At 32.5% G+C, this 22604-nt stretch overlaps 1 protein-coding gene across 1 annotated transcript; it reads left to right on the top strand.

Annotated features, from left to right (window-relative positions):
- The first annotated feature begins 8902 nt into the window (after window positions 1-8902).
- On the top strand, window positions 8903-13255 carry LOC120075666 (bifunctional riboflavin biosynthesis protein RIBA 1, chloroplastic-like). Its single transcript, XM_039029261.1, has 9 exons — window positions 8903-8965; window positions 9048-9144; window positions 9273-9361; window positions 10186-10531; window positions 10655-10876; window positions 11068-11390; window positions 11914-12046; window positions 12330-12626; window positions 12727-13255. The coding sequence occupies exons 3-9, from the start codon at window positions 9309-9311 to the stop codon at window positions 12991-12993; spliced, it is 1641 nt and encodes a 546-aa protein (XP_038885189.1). The 5' UTR covers window positions 8903-8965; window positions 9048-9144; window positions 9273-9308; the 3' UTR covers window positions 12994-13255.
- The last annotated feature ends 9349 nt before the right edge of the window (window positions 13256-22604 follow it).

Raw genomic sequence — 22604 nt, 5'->3', positions numbered from 1 at the left:
GACTGACGAGCATGCGTTATCGAGAGAGTTTGAAGAATGAGTCTACAAAGGTATGAAACTTTATCCCTTGATCTTATTTGTAAAGCATGCTGTAATTTTGTATTGTGCATGACTTGTAAGTTTTCGTTTCTTGACTGTAATTGTGTATGTTCAATATCGAATGGAATTTGGAACAATCTTCCGCTGCTCATGGAAATCCTCATGTCTGATTTCCTTTAATTGGTATCAGAGCCAGGTTGTTCTGATGTTCCAAATTTCACTTCTGTTTTGAACTTCTTTTATAGTCGTGGTGGGTTTTCTACATTTGCGTTTAAATGTTAACGGATGGTGGATCAACCTCTTTTGTGGAGCGCCCAACAGTTAACAGATGGTGGATCCCATGACTAAAGAGTTTAGTCAGTTATTCACGTACCGTTAGAGCTTGAAGCTACAGGTCCATAAGGTCCCTTTGGTAGCTCAATGAATTCAAGTTGAGAATCAGTTCTTGGAGTTGATTTGAAATGTTCAAATTGACAAGAGAAAATTCGATTATTTATGAAATAATTGGTGTGATGTATGAGATACATCAAATGGAGGATTAATGTAAATATGATTTACATTAAGTACCATAAAATAGGAAAAGAACTATAGTTTATATGTTTTATTAGATGAAATATTAAAACTATAGGTTATAAATATAATATGGTAAGTTAGTTATCATATATATTTATAATAATATTAATTATTGGATAATTATATCTTTTTCTCTAATAATCAATTGAGTGGGAGATTATTGGTGGTTTTATGGTAACCGTGAGATAAAAGAAAAAATGTTTTCCTAAATTTAGAAGAGTTGTTATTCTCGGAAAAAAAACTCATGGATTGTTGTCAAGTGAATTGTTTCACTAAACGATAGGTGAAAGAGAGACTAAACGAACGTGGAGTGATATTATATGATAGTTCACTCAGCTGGTCGTAGCTAAACGATTGCAAGGCATTTGTTATACGATAGGCTGCCTTTTTCTACAAGATTGAGCATTCGTCTATACGATAGACTCTTCTCATCTCCCACTTGCTCAATCGTCTACACGATTGTTATTCCTCCGGTCTCTTCCTCTAACCAAGTCCATACAAAGCCCACACTTCTGGATTCTCACACCGAGAATACCAAGGTAGCCATTGTGGTGGTGTCCTCACTCAACTCGACTGAGTTCGAGGTTTTGGAGGTCGTTCGTTGTGTGTTCGTATTGTTCGTGTGGTGGTTGCTGTTGATCGTGTTGTGTTCGAGCATTCGTATGTTGCTGTCTTGGAGACTGAACAAGCGTTTGTGATCGAGGGAGTTTGAAGAATGAGTCTTCAAAGGTATGATACTTTATCCCTTGATCTTATTTGTAAAGCATTTTGCAATTTCATATTGTGCATGACCTGTAAGTCTTCGTTTCTTGACTGTAATTGTGTATGTTTAATATCGAATGAATTTGGAACGATCATTTCGCTGCTAATGGAAATCCTCGTGTCTGATTTCCTTCACACTTGGGCTACGAGTCTCATCATGCTAAATGAGAGGAGTCATTTGACCATGGATATTCTAGATGGTAGCAGAACTTGGACAGCCAAGATTTTACAGCACCACACCAATCAACTCATGCTCAGTCTTCAGGGTCAAGTAAGTCTTTAGAGGCTTTGGTTTTGGAGCTTGCTGAATGCACTTTTGAGCTTCATCAGAACAATCTTCATGGGTAGTAGGAGTTCGAGCACTTCCAATAGGAGCGTCTTTATCCCGAGGCAGAGACTAGAACTGACTTACAAAGTCTAGACCTTGTTGTTCAGCTTGCAACTTCAGTTGGGAGGCCGGACGAGCTGTTGTCAAACCATTCCCTTGACTTCCCAGAGGCTTAGAGGCACGAGGCAGTCCACATCGAGGCGTTGGAGGAGGAGGAACCACTTCTTAGAGATTCATGCCCAGGTATGACTTTGGAGTTCTTAATTTCTGAACTTGCTAATAGCTCTCTTCAGTTCGGCAGGACATTCAAGCTCAGCTGCAAGGCATGACCGACCATGTTGCCCAGCTGACAGAGGTCATGAAGAGATTGGAGAGTGTACCAGAGCAGTCCATTATCTATACCTCAGAGGCCAACTTTCTTGTCTAGTACTACTTGTACAGCGATGATGAGGACATCAGGCCATGCTTCCCAGTTTGTAAGGTTAAGGAGGATCCCCAGCCTAAACCCAACGACATCAAGGTGATAGAATTAGAGGTTGAAAAACCTCACCCTATTCTAACTCCTTGCATTTTGTACATATTCGAGTTGTGTTCCTCTAGGTCTAATGAGTCTATTGCATTTTTTCTTCTTTAGACTCTTTAGAGTCATTTGAGTATTTTGATTCTTTTTTTTTTTTTTTTAGCTTTTTTTGTCATATCTTAAAAATAATTAAATTTGACTTGTCTAGTTTTCTTCAAAAGATGAAGAGCCTTATAGTCTTATCGGACAATTTTGACCCATCCAAGAAGTGACCAGGGAAATACGAGAATTTCTTTATGCCTTGACAGGGGACAGGTCACGTCGAGCAACCGACGTTAAAAATTAAATTTTTTACTCATTTCCTTTATTGCTTTCCTATTTTAGCTTGTTCTTTTTCTTTTGTAGGTTCTCTTTCTTTGCCCTAAAAGAATAAGAAGATCAATTTAAGCACAACCCTCATATAACTATCCCATGTGTAAAAATGTCATCAGAGGAGGTTTTTTGTTTCCTTGACTCTTTTATTTTCTTGGGCTTAGATTAAAGATACATTGGGGATAATGTATCATTCTAAGTTGGGGTCGGGTATGTTGTGATAGCTTGGGGTCCTTGAGTGTTGTGCTCAGATAATATTTGTGTGCTTGAATTGCTTGCTCGCTCTCTTGGTTAGTTTATTAAGATGAGTAGTTGATGACGGACCCTCTTTATGATTAGGTTTGTATGAAACTATGTTTAAAGAGCATGATCATGATTTTTAACCTGTTTAAAAAAAATTTATTATCTCTCATACATCTTTAAGTCCTTTGTCCAACGAAATTAGGTCTTGCATGCGAAGAATTGTATTATGTGGCTTGTACATTTGTTGTCACCTTGAAAGGCCTAGGTGATAAGTGTTAAGTGATTGAAAGCTCAACCTTATAATGCATACCTAAGTTTTTTTTGCCAAACTCTTGTTGAATTGTAAAAGCCAAGTATAGAGTAAATAAAAAGAAAGTTTGTAAAAGGCAAAGCATGTTGTAAAGTAAAAGCAAGTTTGTATGTCATTTTTTAAGGGGATTACTCCTCTTTCTTGGGGTTATGATTAACCTTGGGCGATTATGACACCCATAGTTTCCCTTTGTGTTAACGTGCCACGAGGAATGCGTAAGCTTCGACATCTCGAGGATGATCAAGAATTAAGTTCGAGGTATTTGATAGCACCACTATTTTCTTCTTCTTCATTCTAGGTCGTTACTATGTTTAATGTGTTTATTTAATGATTTTATAGGTATCGAGCAAACTTTGAGGTGGAATCAATTGTTATAAGTTGTTTGGGGTTAATTTGGAGTAATTAGGAAGAAATTCCCTCACACTCGTAGCACTATAAAAGGCATCTAGGAAGAACAGATACCTTATTCAAACCTATAAGTATAGGAAGAGAACTTGTTTATAATTAATTTGAGAAACCAGACTTCAAAAGGATGTAAAATGATGAAAATGCCCCTAATCGGAGCGTTGTGATGCTCAAAAGGAGCATTGCACAACACTCAGAGGTAATAGCCTTAATTTTCGCAAAGACAAGGCAGCGTTGCAACCCTACATGTAGCATTGCAACATTTCAAGTTTTGACGGAGGTGCACGTGAGGCCTCGCAAAATTGCAACGCTGCGTTGCAGCATTGCGACATTGCGGCTGCTATATAACATATTTCTTTTTCGTTATAGGGCAGAAGATCATCAAATAGTCGACCTCCCAACCAACTCCTATGCCGATTTTCTCCTCTTCTCACCACTCTACTTGTATTTTTCTGCATTTTTCTTCCAATCTCATGTAATTAGTGAAGACATTGTTGGGTCCTTCTCTTCTTCATCTCCATGGGAAGATAAGACCTAACTCTCTAGTTTAGGGATTTAGAATAATGTAATTTTTGGGAGTTTTTTTTAATGTAATTTCTTTATTCTTGTCTATGGGTTTCAATCTGAACTTTGTGTTTATGAATTACATAAATTTATTATTGATTGACATGCAATAATTTGTTGTGTAATTTGAATACTTAGAGATAGCTTGTAATATGTGACATATAATTATAGGTAATCTCAAAGGAAGCAATAGATTAGTTAGGCTTGCAATTCATTGTCTATAAGGAATAGTAGTTTGTCCTATCAACCTAGAGAAACCACATTGAATATTTGATTAGATGGTGGAAATTAGACATTCATCCTAGGTGTAAGCCCTAGAACTTAATACGGTTGGTTAATCATGTTTATTATGGATTCATTTGAGCATGTTTAAATTAACTAATTAGGATCGTTGGTTGGATGTCCAATCAATTTGGCTAGGCATAGTCAAGAACCTAAAATTGCATTTAAATAACTCGATGAACAAGATTACATTGGTCCATTCGATTTTTCTAAGCTAGAATGTCTTAGTTAATTGCATTTCTATCTTTTATTTTTCATTGCATTTTATGCATTTCCTATTCCAATCCACACCAAACCCTCCATTTTACAACCTTAACTAAAAATGAGTTTCGAATGAACTAATCTTTCGTTCTTCCCTGATGCTCAACCCCATATTTACCGCTTGTACTACCAGTTAGTATAAGGAGTTTGTTCGGTGAATTATAAGTATTATTTAATTGGCAGTCTTTTGGGAGCAATATCAAAAAGATCTTCCTTCATACATGCCCATTATCTTCCCCTTATTTAACCAATGTGGAATTTTAGTCGCATTCCTAACAAGTTTATGAGAGGTAATTGCAGTTGTGCGTTTGCCTTTAGTGGTGGAGTCAGACAATATATTAATAGTGTGTTTATTGATAGGAGAGAAAGGCATGTTAACCCCAATAAAATATGTGGTGGAAGATATTATGTACATGGAGCACTAATGAGAGATCCAATTTCGTCACGTTCGACGATTTCATAGATCTAGTAACAAATGATATAACTCGTTGGGTTATGAATAGAGTTGATTCTCATTGTTTGTTGGATGCTTTCCCTAATTGGTTGTGTCATTTGGTCGAGATAGATTTCACCTCATCATCTATCTAATTGTTTGATGTTTCATTTTCTTTAAAAAAAATATGATGGCATGAAATTAGGAGTATGAACAATGAAGTAAATGGAATCTTTTACCATAAAAAAATCGTTTAATTACAAATAAAAAATTTAGTCTTTGAACATTAAAAAAGTATTTAATTGGTCTTTAAACTTTCTTTTATGTTTTACTAAAGAAAAATCAATAATGAGTCTAATAGATCTTTTAATTTTAAAAACTACGCAAGCCTTGTTTGACAATTATTTTGTTTTTTGTTTTTGGTTTTTACATCTTGTCAGAAAATACAAAGATATTTATTTGGTAAAGAATACAAGTATAAATGAAAAGATGCATCTTTAATCAAAAGACACAACCCTATTTGAAGAGATGTGATTATTTGAATGATCACAAATAGTTTATAAAAATATGATTCTTTTGTTTGTTTTAAAAATACATGAACATGGAGAATTGTTTCTTCAATTCTTTTCTCTTTTCTATACAATTACTTATATGATATAGTATTGGTTGAATCATGTGGTTGAAGTATTGCATTTACGAGTTAGTAATATGTCATATCCTAAAAGGAAATTATTCATATCATCTTAAATATCATAATATATAAAGAAAAAAAAATCCTACGTCATTCTTTCTAATATATATTGTCATGATAAACAAATGTTGAAAGTGGTACTAAAGATTTCAAATAAAAAAAAGTATTAAAAAAGGTAAATAACTTAGGCCACATTGAATCACCTATAAGCATAATCAATCATTGGCAAATGAAAAATTAGGTCCAATAAATTATATTTGTCGATATTTACCAATATTCTACAATCACAATGAATACTGAACCTGATAACAAAATTTGTAATTTGATTGCAAAGGAGAAAGTGATCAACTCGATTACTTTTGATAATTATATGAGTTGTAATTTGATTCCAGTGTGTCCTCACATATTATCAATTACCAATATTGATTGTATTTAAAATTAGTTTTAGTATTAGTATCAGCATCGATATCTGTATCTGTATCAGTATAAATATTAATAATCAGTATCATTAATCAACATTGCCAATTTTTATCAATAATTAGTATCCTTAATCTATATAAATAATCTATATCAATATCCATATTCTTAACATTTTTTTCCCTTTTATTCCCTGATCTCTACATTCATATTCACATCAATAATTTATGTTAATATCGATATTGATATCCAAAATTATTTCTTTCTTTCTTTTTATTCGTTATTTTTGTTATGCCATATTTATAAGAATGATGATCGAGTTAGAGTCTTTATATTTATGTGTGATTTTTTGCCTTTTTGACACATTTTTGGTCCTTTTTTCGACACGTTTGTATGAAAAAGTCTTTTTCTTTTTTTCTCATGTGCATGACTTTTAGATTAGTTTGTCACAAAAATGTAATTTTAAAATAAATTCAATAGTGTAATCCTATTAAATCAAATGTTGTAGATTTTGTTTAAATTTTTTTAAAAAAATATATTGATATCAAGGTTATTTTTTTTTTTTATTGAAAATTGAATTAGATAGGTGGGATTTAAGATACTTACTATTTTATTTTATTAAAATTGTACATTTTTAATTCTAATCTAAGTATTCATTTTTAAAAATAATAAATTTCAATCAGATAATAAATTTCAATAAGTTAAAAATGAATGGTCGAAAAGATATTAAAAAAACGCTATATTTACCAAATATTAAACAAATAACAAAAGAATGAAGCTTGATCGAAGAATAGAAAGAGAAAGACAAGGTAGTGTAGAAAAGCAGTTGAGGTATTTGAAATACTAAAACACGATTGTTGGGCTAGTTTGGTAACTTTTTCTGAATCTTAAGGATAGTATAGTAATTACACCAATTCTATTTCATTACAAGCATCCATATAAACGGCCCCGATAGAAATCAAACTACGATTGCAAGTTGCTTATATAAACAAGAAAAAGTAATTTAAATGTGTGGGAAATTGAGACCCATTACAATTGATACCCAAATGAAAATCCATTACAATTAAGGCGATGTTTACATCAATTAAAAAGTAATCCATTAATGAGATGTGGGGTCCACCTTAAAACTTGTAATCAAATCGTGTAATCTGATTGAGAAATAAAAAGTGTTCAGTCTGATTGCAATTGAAAATTACGTGGGACCCACACTACTTTTACCGTTAAAGTTATTGTTATCGTTACAGATATTGTTACTGTGACAGTATGAAAATCATGTTACTTTTACGGTTACTATTATTATTATCGTTATCGTAACCGTTACCTAGTAAAATGTGACAATTCATAATTTTAAGTAAATCCATTAAAAGTAATCCAATTGCATTTATGGTTCAGACGTATTATATTTCATCCATCAATCAAATCTCATTTAGATTACATATTGCAGTTTGGTACAATATGACTTGTACCTTTATATTGTAAGTCAAAGAATATTATATATATATATTAATTTATAATTTTTTGAAAGAGATAAGCGATGTACCAACTCTGTCTCTTATACACATCTAGATGTGTATAAGAGACAGAGATTACATATTGCAGTTTGGTACAATATGACTTGTACCTTTATATTGTAAGTCAAAGAATATTATATATATATATTAATTTATAATTTTTTGAAAGAGATAAGCGATGTACCAACTGTCCCTTTAATGGCCACTCATTTGATTCGGGTATGACTTGAAACCCGATGACCCGAAGCAATAAAAAGTTGACACGTGTTCAAAAGCAAATGACCAAAAGTGGGCCCAACCGCAGTGGATTGAAACTTCAGAAAAAGGATAAGACCTTTAAAAAGGGGTCAACTTTCTCACACCACGAAATAACTTCTCAATTTCCTTAAAATAAATAATAATAATAATAATAATAATATTAATAATAATAATAAAGCAAAAACGAGAATAAAAATGAAAAGAAAAAGAAAAAGAAAAAGTACAAGTACAATTCATTCCCTTTGGTCCCCATTTAAAAGCCTCCATTTTAGAACGGATTATAATAAATTGATATTCAATAACATTTCCTAATTTTTCTTTTTCTTGCTTATAAGATTTTTTACTAAATTATAAAATACATTTTTGAACTTTCTTCTATAAACTTAATAACATATTTGATGGGTTATGAAAACTTTTATTTTATATATATGTCAAAGTTTTCTTGACATATTTAAAAATTTTAAAAATGAACTACCGCTTAAGATATATATATTTTTTTTTAATAAAAAATTGAATCTTATATTTAATAAATAGACTATTAAAAATATGATAATTAAACTCAAATTATTTTCAAAGAACTTGCAGATATAACAAAAGTTAGACTTTACTTTCAAAGTTTATCATGATAGACCATATTATTAGATAGAGTTTATCATTAATAAATTTTGCTATATTTATAATTCTTTTAATATGTTGTTATATACTTAATTAATTTTCTAAAAATGCTACCATATATAATTATCACTTTATATTAGATATTAAATTTTTTTAGTATAATCTTAGAGTGAAAATTGAACCACAAACCTTGCTTGAATATGAATGTTGCTAGAATAAAGTTGGTAGATACAAAAGGCATAAACTTGAAAGTTAATTCATGTTTATCCTTTCTTATTTTTATTATATATTGGTATTAAAGAGAAAGAGAAAGAGAAAGAGAAGAAGGAAAGGCGTCCGTTGTTTCTCCGTTAGAGGAAGTTCGAGCACCCACCGGCTGCTGTAGTTTTATATTTCTTCTCATTATCTTCGTTGCTTCTCCAACCAAATCCCATCTCTTATTGAATTTCGTCTGAATTTGAAGCTGTTGCCGGTCGGCGGCACTCTCACTTTCTGCTGCAACTTCCGACAACCCCCGGTTTCTGTTGCAGTCCTCCATCAATCGGCCGGAATCTATCTGGGTTAATTCCTTTTTTTCTTTTTTTTATTTCTTCTGATTTTAAATCCTGCTAAAACAAGATTTCAAATTCTGTATTTTGAATTCATTCTAAAACATTGGAAATGCTGATTTGAAATCCTTCCAATCCAGGGGTTCCAAGCACAGGGTAAGAGATTTTTCGCACCAATGGCTTTTAGAAGCGTCTCGTTCCCATCTACAGCTCCCATTTCTCATGTTCAGTAAGCTCCCATTTTTCTATCTGGGTTTCTCTCTAATTCTTTAATTCTTTAATTCTTTGTTTTTTGTCTTTGATTTATCTAGGGTTAACTTCATTTATCCTTTTTTGTTCTAGTATGATCTGTTCGATTTCGCTTCTTGCGTATGGTTAAATTTTTTGAAGAATGATCCACTTATAATGTGTGTGTGTGTGTGTTTTTTACGTAACTTTTATGATTTAGAAGGATGGATCATGTTTGATGATGAAACTTCTCTGTTTATTTGTTTGAATCTTACTTCAAAGACTCCTATGATCATCCGAGGTCCTTCTTTACTTCACTGCTTGAGGATCTACAATTTTCAGACGTCCATAAGGAGACTTATACATGCCACCTTCCATTTTACTCCAGTTGTTTTGGTGGAATGAGGGCAGACCATCATGAATGACAGAGGAGTTATTCTATTGACAAAAAATAATTATGTTATGCATTGAATCTCTTGGTCCCATTTGAATTAACAATTGTTATCTGTGCATAACAGGTTTATGCTTTCTCTTAGAGTTCAATGTTCCAGTTCGGCATTAAAAAATTATCGTCATTCTACAATAAACTGCAACTAGCTATTAAGTTTTACTTACGAAGTTTGAGAACATTGATTGAAAGTTATTCCTTGCCCCTCCCCTCTGGCTCTTTTAGGCGTGGCTTTAGAGTTGGTACCTTCTGTTTCTTGTTGGCATTTTTTAAAAAAGTAAATGAAGTATGTTTGATGTGTTCTATGAGTTTCCTCACCCGCTAATGTCTTTTTTGTTGTTCTCTAAATATCTTTGCCTATTTTTTGTTTTATGCAGAAGATTCAAAGACTTGCAGTCTTTTGGTGTACTCAACTACTTTAAACCATACACATCAACTGGCCTTGTTTCCGAGTTACCCTCAAACTGCAAAGCTAGTAAACTATTTTTGGGCACCAGGGGTTCAGTCCAAACGAGAGCTACAGTGATTTCTGGAGAAGGAGGAGTTCTGTCTTCTTCCAATGGAAATGCTGTAGTTGCAAAGGATATCATCCTTTCCAATCAGTCAGATTCAGCTTCTATCAGTAAGAGTTTTCCCATTGATGAAGATGAATATGATTTTGATCGTCCAACGGAAGGTTTTGCTTCTGTTGCAGATGCCATTGAAGATATTCGCCAGGGAAAGGTTGTTCATTATTAGATTTTCTCTTTCTTCAAATTTTTGGCACGTCATTTGACATGAGAGCATTTATTTGTCTACCTTGATTTTCACTTATTCATCTTAGTAACAAGGATATTGATGTTTCAGATGGTGCTTGTAGTTGATGATGAAGATAGAGAAAACGAGGGAGATTTGATAATGGCAGCACAAGCTGCAACTCCGGAGGCCATGGCATTCATTGTAAAGCATGGAACAGGTATTGTTTGTGTGGCCATGAAAGGTGAAGACCTGGAGAGGTTACAGATTCCACTTATGGTGGACGAAAAGGAGAACGAGGAGAAACTTTGTACTGCTTTTACGGTGACAGTGGTATGAATTCTTCACTTGGCATTTTGGATTATCGTTCAATTTAATAAATGTAATCGGCAATCCCTGTAAGATTATTCATAATTACAGTTTTGTGGACACTTTTTTCTGCTTAATATTTTTCAATCAATTTATCCCTGTAGCATGGTAATTTCGGATATATATAATGCAATTTTTGACAATTGTTTCTTCAGGATGCAAGAGAAGGTACAACCACTGGAGTCTCAGCTAGTGATAGGGCAGCAACAGTATTGGCACTTGCATCAAGAAATTCAAAACCTTATGATTTTAAACGGCCAGGCCATATATTTCCCCTCAAGTACAGGGAAGGTGGTGTTTTGAAGAGAGCTGGACATACTGAAGCATCTGTCGATCTTGCGGTGCTTGCTGGATTAGACCCAGTTGGAATCCTTTGTGAGGTAGTTGATGAAGACGGTTCCATGGCTAGGTTACCAAAACTTCGTGAATTTGCCAAACAGGAAAACTTGAAAATCATTTCTATTGCGGATTTAGTCAGGTAAATTGATGTCCGTTGCTAAAGTTTTGATTGTGTTAGCTCTTCATACATTTAGACCCTGTTTGGTAACGATTTGGTTTTTGAGTTTTTATTTTTGAAAATTAAGCCTATGGACACTACTTCCACCTTCAATTTTCTTCCTTTGTTATCTACTTACAACCTATGGTTTAAAAAACCAAGCCAAGTTTTGGAAATTATAAAAAATAGCTTTTAAAAATTTGCTTCTGCTTTTGGAATTTGACTAAGAATTTAACCATTGTACTTAAGAAAGATGTAAATCATTGTAAGAAATAGGGAGGAAATAGGCTTCATTTTTAGAACAAAAAATGAAATGGTTGTCAAATGGGGCTTTAGTTTTTCACCTATATCTTGAAATACTCTTCATATGAAAACAAGTTTCTTGCTTGGATAATGACTACAACTTCATTTCAGCATACAACATAAGAATCATTGTTATATTCTTATTTATATATTTCATTTCTCGTTCCCATGTTTTAGTTCTAATAAATGAAGGTATTGGTAGGTATAGGAGGAAGAGAGATAGATTGGTTGAAAGTGCCGGAGATGCTGCTCGCATGCCGACTAAATGGGGACCATTTCAGGCATATTGCTACAGATCTATTTTGGATGGTATTGAGCATATTGCAATGGTTAAGGTAAGTAACTAACTACTTTTGTTTCATAGTGCAAAGCTTTGTAAAAGCATTTGCTATTACTGGTGCAGCTATTTAAACGCTTTTGATAGTGTTACATTATGACCCTGCCCCAATTTGAAGAAGTTATTTTATTCAAGTTTCTCTCGAGATGGTCTTCCTTTTAGTTCCTAAATTCAGCCGAGTACCGAGCACGAGTTTGTGTGGATGCATGGTGTGCTCTTAGATGAAATTTCAATGAGATCAAGACTTCAGCATAAATTTACGGACTACTTGCATTTTGCAGGGTGATATTGGTGATGGACAAGATATTCTAGTGAGGGTACACTCGGAATGCCTCACCGGAGATATTTTTGGATCAGCTAGATGCGACTGCGGAAACCAGCTTGCGCTAGCTATGCAGATGATTGAGGCAGAAGGCAGGGGTGTCTTGGTTTATCTCCGTGGACATGAAGGACGGGGCATAGGTTTGGGCCACAAACTTCGTGCATATAACTTGCAAGATGCTGGGCGGGACACTGTCGAAGCCAATGAGGATCTGGGATTGCCTGTGGATTCTCGCGAATATGGCATTGGTGCACAGGTACATATAGATTTACCCTGAACGACAAAGGGTTCAATTGGATTACACATGCACATTATTATTTTTTTAACACAATCTATTCTCTCTTTGTTGCTGGCAGATTCTAAGGGATCTTGGGGTGAGAACAATGAAGCTAATGACAAACAACCCAACAAAGTACAAAGGCCTAAAGGGATATGGCTTAGAAGTTTCAGGTAGAGTTCCCCTGATAACCCCAATTACAAAGGACAACAAGAGATACCTAGAGACAAAGCGCGCCAAAATGGGGCACGTCTACAACTTGGATTTTGGAGTTAGATTTAGAAATCGGATTGACGAGCATGAAACATCGAACGGTAGTGTTGCCTCAAGCGATGTGATGGCTTGAGCTAGCAATGTCGAATAATAAAGTGGAACAGTTGATAATCAAAGGTGTTGAAATGAAATGACACTGCTGCAGCTGCTGGCTGACCCATAAGAAAAAAGCCTAACTTGTACTGAAACCCATAACATTGGGTATTATAGTTATTATTGATTCGGTTTAATTTGTTAGGTTTATTGTTTGATTGTAATTCACAATGGAGATGAAGTTTCAAACATTAGCACAATTATGTGGAATGAATTTACAGTGCTATACTCTTAAGAAAGCACGGATGTGGGATGCGACATAATACACATGCATTGAGGACACAATTTTTTTTAATAATGCTAAAGTTTATAAAAACTTATTATTAATATGTAATAGTTTTGAAACTTATGATTGAATCTTGTAGTTTTTAAACAATGTAGGCCGCTCCGTCTTATTTAACAATTTTTTTCTCCAATTTTAGTTTGTTAGATGATATGTGAGTGATGTGATTTAATTTTGGCATATTTTATGGGTAATTTCTGGTTGTGGGTCGTAGTTGGAGCCATTAATGTCAGAAGTTGGAGGAAGAAGGTCCATAAAAGGGGTTTGTCGGTTGCCATGGATTTGGCCACCACGCCGGATGAGCGTTGCCGTGGTATTACGGGTCAGTGTTGGAGTTTGGTTCGTCGTCCGTCGCTGGTCGCCATGAAGCCATCTAGGGTTTGTTTGGGACACGGCTTAGGATTCATGAACTCTCCATCCCTAGGGTTTAAATAACAAGCTTCTTTCAAGTTAGTAGTAGGCATGACATATCGAAAAATTGAGTCAATCGACCAAATCGATTTCAGTTAGTGGGTAGAAAAGTTGGTAGCAGACTAATCTGACCATTTTTTTTTCTAAATATATACTTTTACTTTAGGTAAATTTTTTTTTTTTTAGTCTCTAAGTTTAACGTTTAGTTTTCATTTGGTCCATGAATTTTAAAATATTAGACTTTTAGTCTTTACTATTTGAGTTTAATTTCAATTTAGTTCATAGGTTTCAAAATGTCACAATTTTATTGTTGAGTTTCGAGTTTTGTTTCAATTTAGTCATTAGGTTTCAAAATTCAAACTTTTAACCTCGATTTTACAAAGTATCCACTTCAATATTTGACGTTAACTTATTTAATTAGTGAAATAAAAAATCAACACTTAAACTATTTATGTTTTTTTTTTTTTGAAATATTATGTTAGATTTGATGGATTGGAGAAAAAAATTATGCTTTGGTCAAAATTTCCGGTAAGAAAAGTAAGTCAAATAAGTGCTGAAGGCCAATCCATGAGGAATATTAAGAAAATGGCATTTAGGCCAACTTTATTTTTAGACCACTAAACCAATCCATAATGATTATTATTTCGTGAATTGATGCAAATAATATTCATAACATCATCTTCCACATCGTGAATTTTTTAAAATTTCTTTTCAATGATAATCAACCGAAAAAAAAAACCTATTATATTTATAAAAATGTTATACTTTTAATAATTGCTCAATTATATTTTTACGTGAAGAAAACTAAAATTCAAGACTAAATTCATAAAAACATTAAGCATTGGATACAACTTTAAAAAAAAGTAGATTAATTATTAGAAGTGTGCAACAACTTTAAGGACCAAACTATGTATTTAAATCTAATCCATAATGTAAGTTAACCATAGGCTAGGAAATTGTTAACTATAAACAAGAATGAAGACCATTTTTTTAACAATAAGAATCTTTTTTTTTTCCCCAAGTGTGCAATGAAATGAAAATTGTCATAAAGATACCTATAACTGCAAATAGGTGATTTTAGGAACATTACTTTTGTTCAATTGTCTAAACTTACTTTCGTTCTATTGATGATTAGACTTTTCTATGAGATTCATAAATTTCTAGGAAAATATCAATTTGTAATCCTAAACTTTTGGGGTTGTATCAATTTAAACTCTAAACTATCAATTATATCAATTTAAATCCTTGAAATTTTGTAAGTGTATCAATTTACACTTTCCATTACGTTTTATTTTAAAAACCTCATGTACCACATATAATTAAACCTCTCAAATTTCCTTTGTGAATCGTTCATGCATTTACTTTAATCGTCCATTTTGTAAAACCGACATTTAAGGAAGTCTATACACATTTTGGAAATGAATGCATGAATGATTTTCAAAGATAATTGTCATGAAAAGTCTAAGTTTTGATTGACTTATGAAAGTCTAAGAATTGAATTGACTAAGTTTGTTTTTTTTTTTTGAACAATAGTTTAATTGACTCAAATCATAATTTTCATAAGATATTAGTCAAACAAAATCTGAAAGAAGGTATAAAATGATATATTTACAAAATTTCAGAGTTTACATTGATACAATTATTCGTTTATGATTTAAGTTTATACAACCCTAAAATTTAGAGATAGAAATTGATATTTACTCAGTTTTTCATATACATTCAAAGTCGAGTTATCTTTTCTCAAAAAGAAAGTAGATTTTATCATCATTTCATATTGCCCTTTTTCAACTAAAAATCTAACCAAAGTTTGAAGAGAAAGAGAGGGGTCGAATTATCATTGCCCAATGACCTTTTAATGTGTGAAATTTAGACAAAAGTTGATGAAAGTGAAGTTGGAATATATTTGTGGATATCATAAATATTTGTGCATGCATTTTTAGGAAATTCAACCTTAGAAAAAGTTGCAACTCTTCCTTTTTTTTTTCCCTTCTTTTCCACATCATCTCATAGTAGATGAATAGAGAAAACTGAATACTAATCAATGACTTCAAGAAACTTTCAAAGGCACGGAAAAAACAACTTATAAATTTGAAGGATTTGGAGATCTTAAATTATCGAATCGTAACCGTGTCAAAAATAAATATAATATATACAAGAGAAATTACTCTTATAAACAATTTATGTATAAGTTCATTATTGTTAATTGAGCTAATTTCATATTGTCTTCTATAACACTTTGCAGATTTTATTAAAATAGATTAAAGATTTGCATCGAATAGAATAATAAACAGATACTCGAGTTGTGGTACATCAGTTCGTTGCATGGATAACATAACTCGGGAAACATCAATAACTTCTCAACTTATGTATCATTAAGCTTATTAAGATATATTTTAGATTAAGAGGTTAGAAGTTCGAATATTCTCTCATCCTTTTTATTTTAGGCTTTAGTCTTAGTTTATTAATTCAAGTGCCACAATCTGATTATACAACACATGTTTATAAGATACTTTGGATTGTCATTATTGATTGAGAAATTTAAATATATTAAAGGTTTGGCATGATTTAAAAAAATGTTTTTCAAAAGTTCATTTTCATTTAAACACTTTTGATTAAAAATAAAAATGCTCCTAACATAAAAGCACAAATGTATTTAACGACTCTTTTTCAAAAGTGTTTTTATATGCAAGTTTTTTTTATGTGTTATATACTATAAGGGTTTTTATTAATGTCAAACTATTATAAAGAACAACTATGAAATACTGTAAACTAATAATTGAAAATAATGGTCGTTGAAGTTGGTCATATAGGTGGTTGTCGAAGCTGGTAGTTGTCGACGACGGTCATTGAAAGTGATGGTTGAAGGGTGTCCGATGACAGTCGTTAGAAGTTGTGGCTGGAGGTTGGCCAGTTGCAGTCACCAGAGTTGGTGGCCGGAGATTGGTTGCGGTGGTCGTTGGAAGTGGTGGCAAGAGTTGGCTGCCAATGATGGTCGCTGGATTGGTTGTCGGTGGTAGTTATTGGAGGTGGCCAGCAGAGGGTAATGGTAATCATGACAACATAGTGGAAGTGAGAAATTAGGGAGAAATTAACTATTAAACACTCAAAATTCATTTTTCTAAAAGTTGGTTTTAAGTGTTTATCCTAAACCAAATTATTTATAAACACATTTTTTTCAAAGTCTATTTTGAGTGATTACCAAACACTTGAATGTTTTCCAAAATGATTTATTTTTTAAATTAAACATTTGAAACGGTATTCCAAAATGATTTATTTTTTAAATTAAACACTTGAATATGTATTCCTCAGACCTCGAAAATGATGAAATAATATATATTTGTTTTTTGAACCTCAGACCTCGAGATCGATAGTACAAACACTATGTCAGTTGAACTACACTCTTGTTGGCAAATAATATATATTTGAAAAGCGAAGAATATCCATGCTTCTTAGAACTAACATTAAATATTAGATTTAAATATATCATTTTGTCACTAATGTTCAATTCATTTTTTTTTTTAGTTTATCTTCAATATTTTTTGAGTTCCCAATCTTATTCTTTAAGATCAAATCCAGTATAGTTCAACTAGTGTAATGTTTATACTATCAACGCTATAAGTTCAATTTCTCCACCCCATATATTGTCAAAACAATTTTTTTTTTAAAAAAAATCTTAATCTTTAAAGTAAAAATGGATATTTTTCTCAAAATATATTAATACTTGCACGTTTTTTTAAAAAAATATTTAAATACAAATTAATTTATATTATATATATTAAAAATAGATGTAAAATGCTTAGTGTCCTAAAAAGAGGTGTCTTATCCCCTACTCCATGTGTCCAATGTTAAAGCTTCCTTAGTGTCCAAATATTGCTACCTCTTAGTTACCAATTTGCCTATAAATAGTGGTATTTGGTGTGTCGTGGATACACAGATTAGAGAGAAAATTAAAAGAAATGATTGGAGAATGAGAATTTTTAGAGAATTTTGGACTTCCATAAATTTCTATATTTACCTATTTCCATAATTTTCTTTATTTTATTTATTTATTCTAAATTTTATTATTTAGTTATTTTATTTTATTAGTTTATATATTTTATTATTATATTATATTTTCTCTATATCTGTGTTTTTGTTGTGTTTTTCAATTTTACAACACTTATCAGCACGACACTCTAATCGTTTCCCTCCTGAAGGTAGATCCTAATGGTAGGTTGCTGTTCCTTTTTATTATAATAAGTAAATTAATGTTATTTTGCATATTTTATATATATTAAATTTCTAATATAAATATAATGTTTTGTGATATTGTTATCCTGACAAATCTTACAAAATTAGAATTTACAGAATTTGATATTAATAGTAATAATAATTTGTCTTGAGTGTTTGATGCCGAAATATACTTGGATATCATAAAGATATGATCATCAGAAAAACAATTATTCCTCTTAAAGCTTATTATAAATGGATGTATTAGAGCTCTAAGATTTTAAATCAATATGTTAGAGAAGACGTTTTTCTACATTTTGTATTTTTCTACATTTCGTGTCTCGGATATGCTCATGTAATAGCGATATCAAGAGAAATGTTTTAAAAAGTATTATGAACTCATCAATGAGTTATTGATTAAAAAAAAATATCATGAATCTCAGCCAAGTAGAGTAACAACATTTTTTGAAATAAATTGTGAAGTTTAATAATCATGGTCATGGTCGAGGTTATGAACACGGTAGAGGAAGAAATTGTAAGAGTATATCAGCATGCAACGAAAACAACAATGATTAATAAGCATTTTAATTCATTAATTTTGGCCGTAAAAAAAATATGTTCATACAATAATAAGAGGGTTTCAAGTAAGCTTGAATGAAGGGAATTTGGAGAAGAAATACACTACTGCACCCACTTGAAGAACACCTTCTTCAAATCGAATTTTCAGCAAAAACTCAACTGATGTATGCTCGATTTCCACTTCAATCTTCTATATTTATTGTAGGACTATCATGCAATGGAGAAGCCTGCATGAGGTGCAACTCATGCTTGGAGAATTGAAGCAAAAGTCAAGTGTGTTTAGTGTGAGCTACTTGAAGGTGTTAATGGAAAAATCTGTATTTCCATTTTGTGTTTTTCCAATCTTTTTGTGTTTTACAATTAATTTTGTTTTATAAATTGATTTCCACTTTAGTTTTCAAAATTAACTTTATTAATTTTACAAAATTAATTTCAACAAATTAATTTTCTAATAAAATTAATAATAATTAATTAAACAATTTAATTAATTCAAATTAATTTAATATCAAATATTAAATTAATTTTACACAAATTCCACCTTCATGAATATTTAAATCAAATTTAAATATTAATTAATTCTCCAATTCTGTTTAATTCCAAAATTAAACGTGTAATTACATATCATATAATTACTAATTCTCTTAATTCTAATTTGAACGTTTCAAATTAACTTATCACGCTACTCTAAAGCTAATCAATTTACGAGCTAGTGGAGGGGCCTCGTAGACCTATAGACCATGGGCTCTAACGATCCGAAATTAATTGGTTAAACTCTTTACATCAAATTAACCTTCATTCGTTAACTAATGGGTCACTCCATTAAAGCCTATAGTTGCACTCCCCTCACTGTAGATATATTATGTCCACTCGATATAACCATGATTAGTAAGTTAACCCTTCACAGGTTGTTCTTAATAACGGCTGGGTTAAATGTTTGTTTTGCTCCCGAGATTACCTATTGTTCCTTAAGTCACATTGATCCTCAAATTAACAATTGGTTTGTGATTAAATCAACAAACCGAGCCCCTCTCAGGGCCAATGAGAAGGTGGGGCCCGTTGTTCAAGACCTGGAAATAGCACTTAAGGAAACAACCACTCCACTATCCCTAAAAGCGGGTAGGAGTGAAGTCCATCTTGCACCCTATGTGCCCAGCTATCTACCTTGTCTTACCCTTGAAATGGAGGTTTATTGAGCCATCGCTGTTGAGCCAACTCTCACTTACACAAATCTAAGGATAATCCCGAATAAACAGGAGTTCACAGATAGCTCAAGATTAAAGTCAAGTTAATTAGGTCATCGCTTTGAAATAGTCAATCTTAAACAGTAAACATTGTTATAAAGTAAGAGTGACTAATTTCGTTGTCCGATCTTGTACAAACTCATTACACAGGATGCCCCCACTCCTCATATCATAACATGTACGAATTAGAATCACATCGTCTGTAGCACTTTACAACTCTTTATAACAACTACAGAATGAGCCGCATCCAATAGTGTTACCAGAATAAGGCACCCAACCTTATTCATATACTATAGATCATTTTGACTATTTACTTGAACTTGATCCACTTTTATATCTCCACATAAAGTTTAAGTACTCATTTAATAGTCATGGATCTTTGTAGCTTATTGGATTTATTTCTAGAACGAAATAAGCAATACATATTCGTGAAGATGATGCAACATCGGGCTTTTAAAGAATGTTCCTCTCTTCTCAGCGGTAGGAACATGTACTTTCGGTTCCAGACCTTTAGCTCTCATCATTGTCTGGAAAGCCTGTAGCTCATTCAGAAGAGTAGTCAAGTTGTATTCAATTTTATTCATAAGCGCGTTCGTGCAGAACTGCAGAAAACTCTTCGAAAGAGATTCTAGAATAAAACCAACCTTACTTCTCTCATCCATCACAACATCGTTTACTTCTGCCAGATTAAAGTGGACCATCATGTCCAGGACATGTTAACGAATAGAGGCCCCCTTTTTCATGCGGCAGTTGTAAACGTACTTAATAGCATCATGCCTAAGGGAGAAGGACGGTGGTCCAGACATCCCTCATAAAGATTGCATAATCTCTTTGGCAGTACCTATATCCTCATGTTTCTTCGCCAAGACATTAGATATGCTGACAAGGATAAAAGCACGATCTTTATCATTCGTCTTGATCCATATATTGTATGCATCCCAAAAAGTTTGATTTGCATTAGAGCTTGGAATGGGAGGACAATCATCTGTTAAGACAAACCGTAAATCGTCTATCACTAGTATAGTATTCAGATTTGATTTCCAAGTTGAATTATTATCTCCAATCAGTTTGTTAGACGCCAACAATTGTACTAGTGAACTTGTCATTCTGAAAAATATAAACAAATTTTATAAGATAATTGCTTTTAAACCCAATCAAGTTTTAGCAAAGTAATAATATACCCAAGATTATTTTTGCAACGATACTATAGCAAGACATTCTTGGCTAAATACTATCTCCAGAATAACTCATATTCTAATAGTCATTTAGCTACTATTTTTTGTCGGTACTAACTCTTTAGTAATTCTGTAAGTGTAACCCTCTGTTTTTAGACCTCAGAAGTCCGATAACAATGATGCTCCTGAAGTTGGAAAGTCAAAATTGAAACCAACTTTTGAAATCCTATTCATTTCTAGAGTTTGAGTTGTTCCGAATCCTATGTTAAAACCCTCCGAGGGGATAGCCATCATTAAACAACTAACGAGGCGGACTTAAAGACGACAAGCAGATGCAACATAGGAATCTCACAGTTCAAACCAACAAAAAAGACCATAGGATATGTTGACACATATCCTTCACCCACTTACTATGAACTACATCCCCCATTCGCTTTGGTCTTGACCACGTGACAAACACTTTTCGAATGGGGCAGTCAAAGTATAATCGACACGAAGTGCTACATGGATCTCATGGTGGGAATTATGTAGGGACGTGAGAATTGAAATCAATATATCGTATATTTGATTTTCCATTGAACAGCTTCCCCTTATTCACCATGATCAATTCACGTAAACACTTTTCGAATAGAGCATTCGACTTATAATCGATACGAAGTCCCGCATGAACCTTTCGGTGTGAACATCTTGAGAACATGAAAATTTTAAAATTGAAACATCACAATTGATTTTAAAGTGGATAACCTCCCCCATTCATCAAAATCTCAATTCATGTAAACACTTTTCGAATAGAGCAGTCGAGGTATAATCAACACAAACTGCCACATGAATTTCGATCGTGAACTCTTAGAGATGTAAGAGCTAATAATAATCATATCATATATGTTCATTAATCTCCCACTGAAATGTTCTAACATATCATATACGTTATTTGATTTTCACTGAAGTGTTCTAATAGCATATCATATATGTTATTAAACTCCCACTGAAGTGTTCTAATGATTAAACAGGGTATATGTTTCTTAGATTTGTTCAGGCTAATTAAACAACCTAAGTCTAGGTGTTTATCCAAATATAATGTTTATATTTGGATTTAACCTATGATGTCTAGGTGTTAAACCAATTTTAAAACCTTACATCGCTCACGTATTTCTCATAAAATCGGTTAACAACGCTTAATAAGTCGGCTATAATCCCCAGTTAGGAGGTGTTCCGTAGACCGTCAACTTAAATATCTCCAGCCTTCGACAGGATTATATATCGATTGAGTTTGTAACCCAAGTTTTACAAGTTTAACGACCTATTTTAACTATTAAAATGAACGGTTAGCCTACGTGAGCATGCAACTGTTCTTTGTTATGGATTTTAAATGTCTATCCCAATTTTATAACAGCTTACAAAATTTTAGACATGCTAAACATCCACAACATATATCAAAGGCATTCAATATTTAATATAACATTTATATTAAATAAAAGAAACCCTAAACATGCATACTATATATTATAACATTTTATAACATACTTTCAATGTATGTAACATGCTTCCTATGGTAGGATTTTAAATCTACATGGCACACTATATGCACATACAAGATTTATTTAATTATAACATACATCATATTCATAAATAGTTAAACACATACTAATATGGTTTTAGTTTTGGCATTTTCAAGCAAACAAAGGCCTAACTC

The sequence above is a fragment of the Benincasa hispida genome, chromosome 4, assembly GCF_009727055.1.
Source record: "Benincasa hispida cultivar B227 chromosome 4, ASM972705v1, whole genome shotgun sequence".
Lineage (NCBI taxonomy): Eukaryota > Viridiplantae > Streptophyta > Magnoliopsida > Cucurbitales > Cucurbitaceae > Benincasa > Benincasa hispida.
This window is presented reverse-complemented; position numbering and strand designations above follow the sequence as displayed.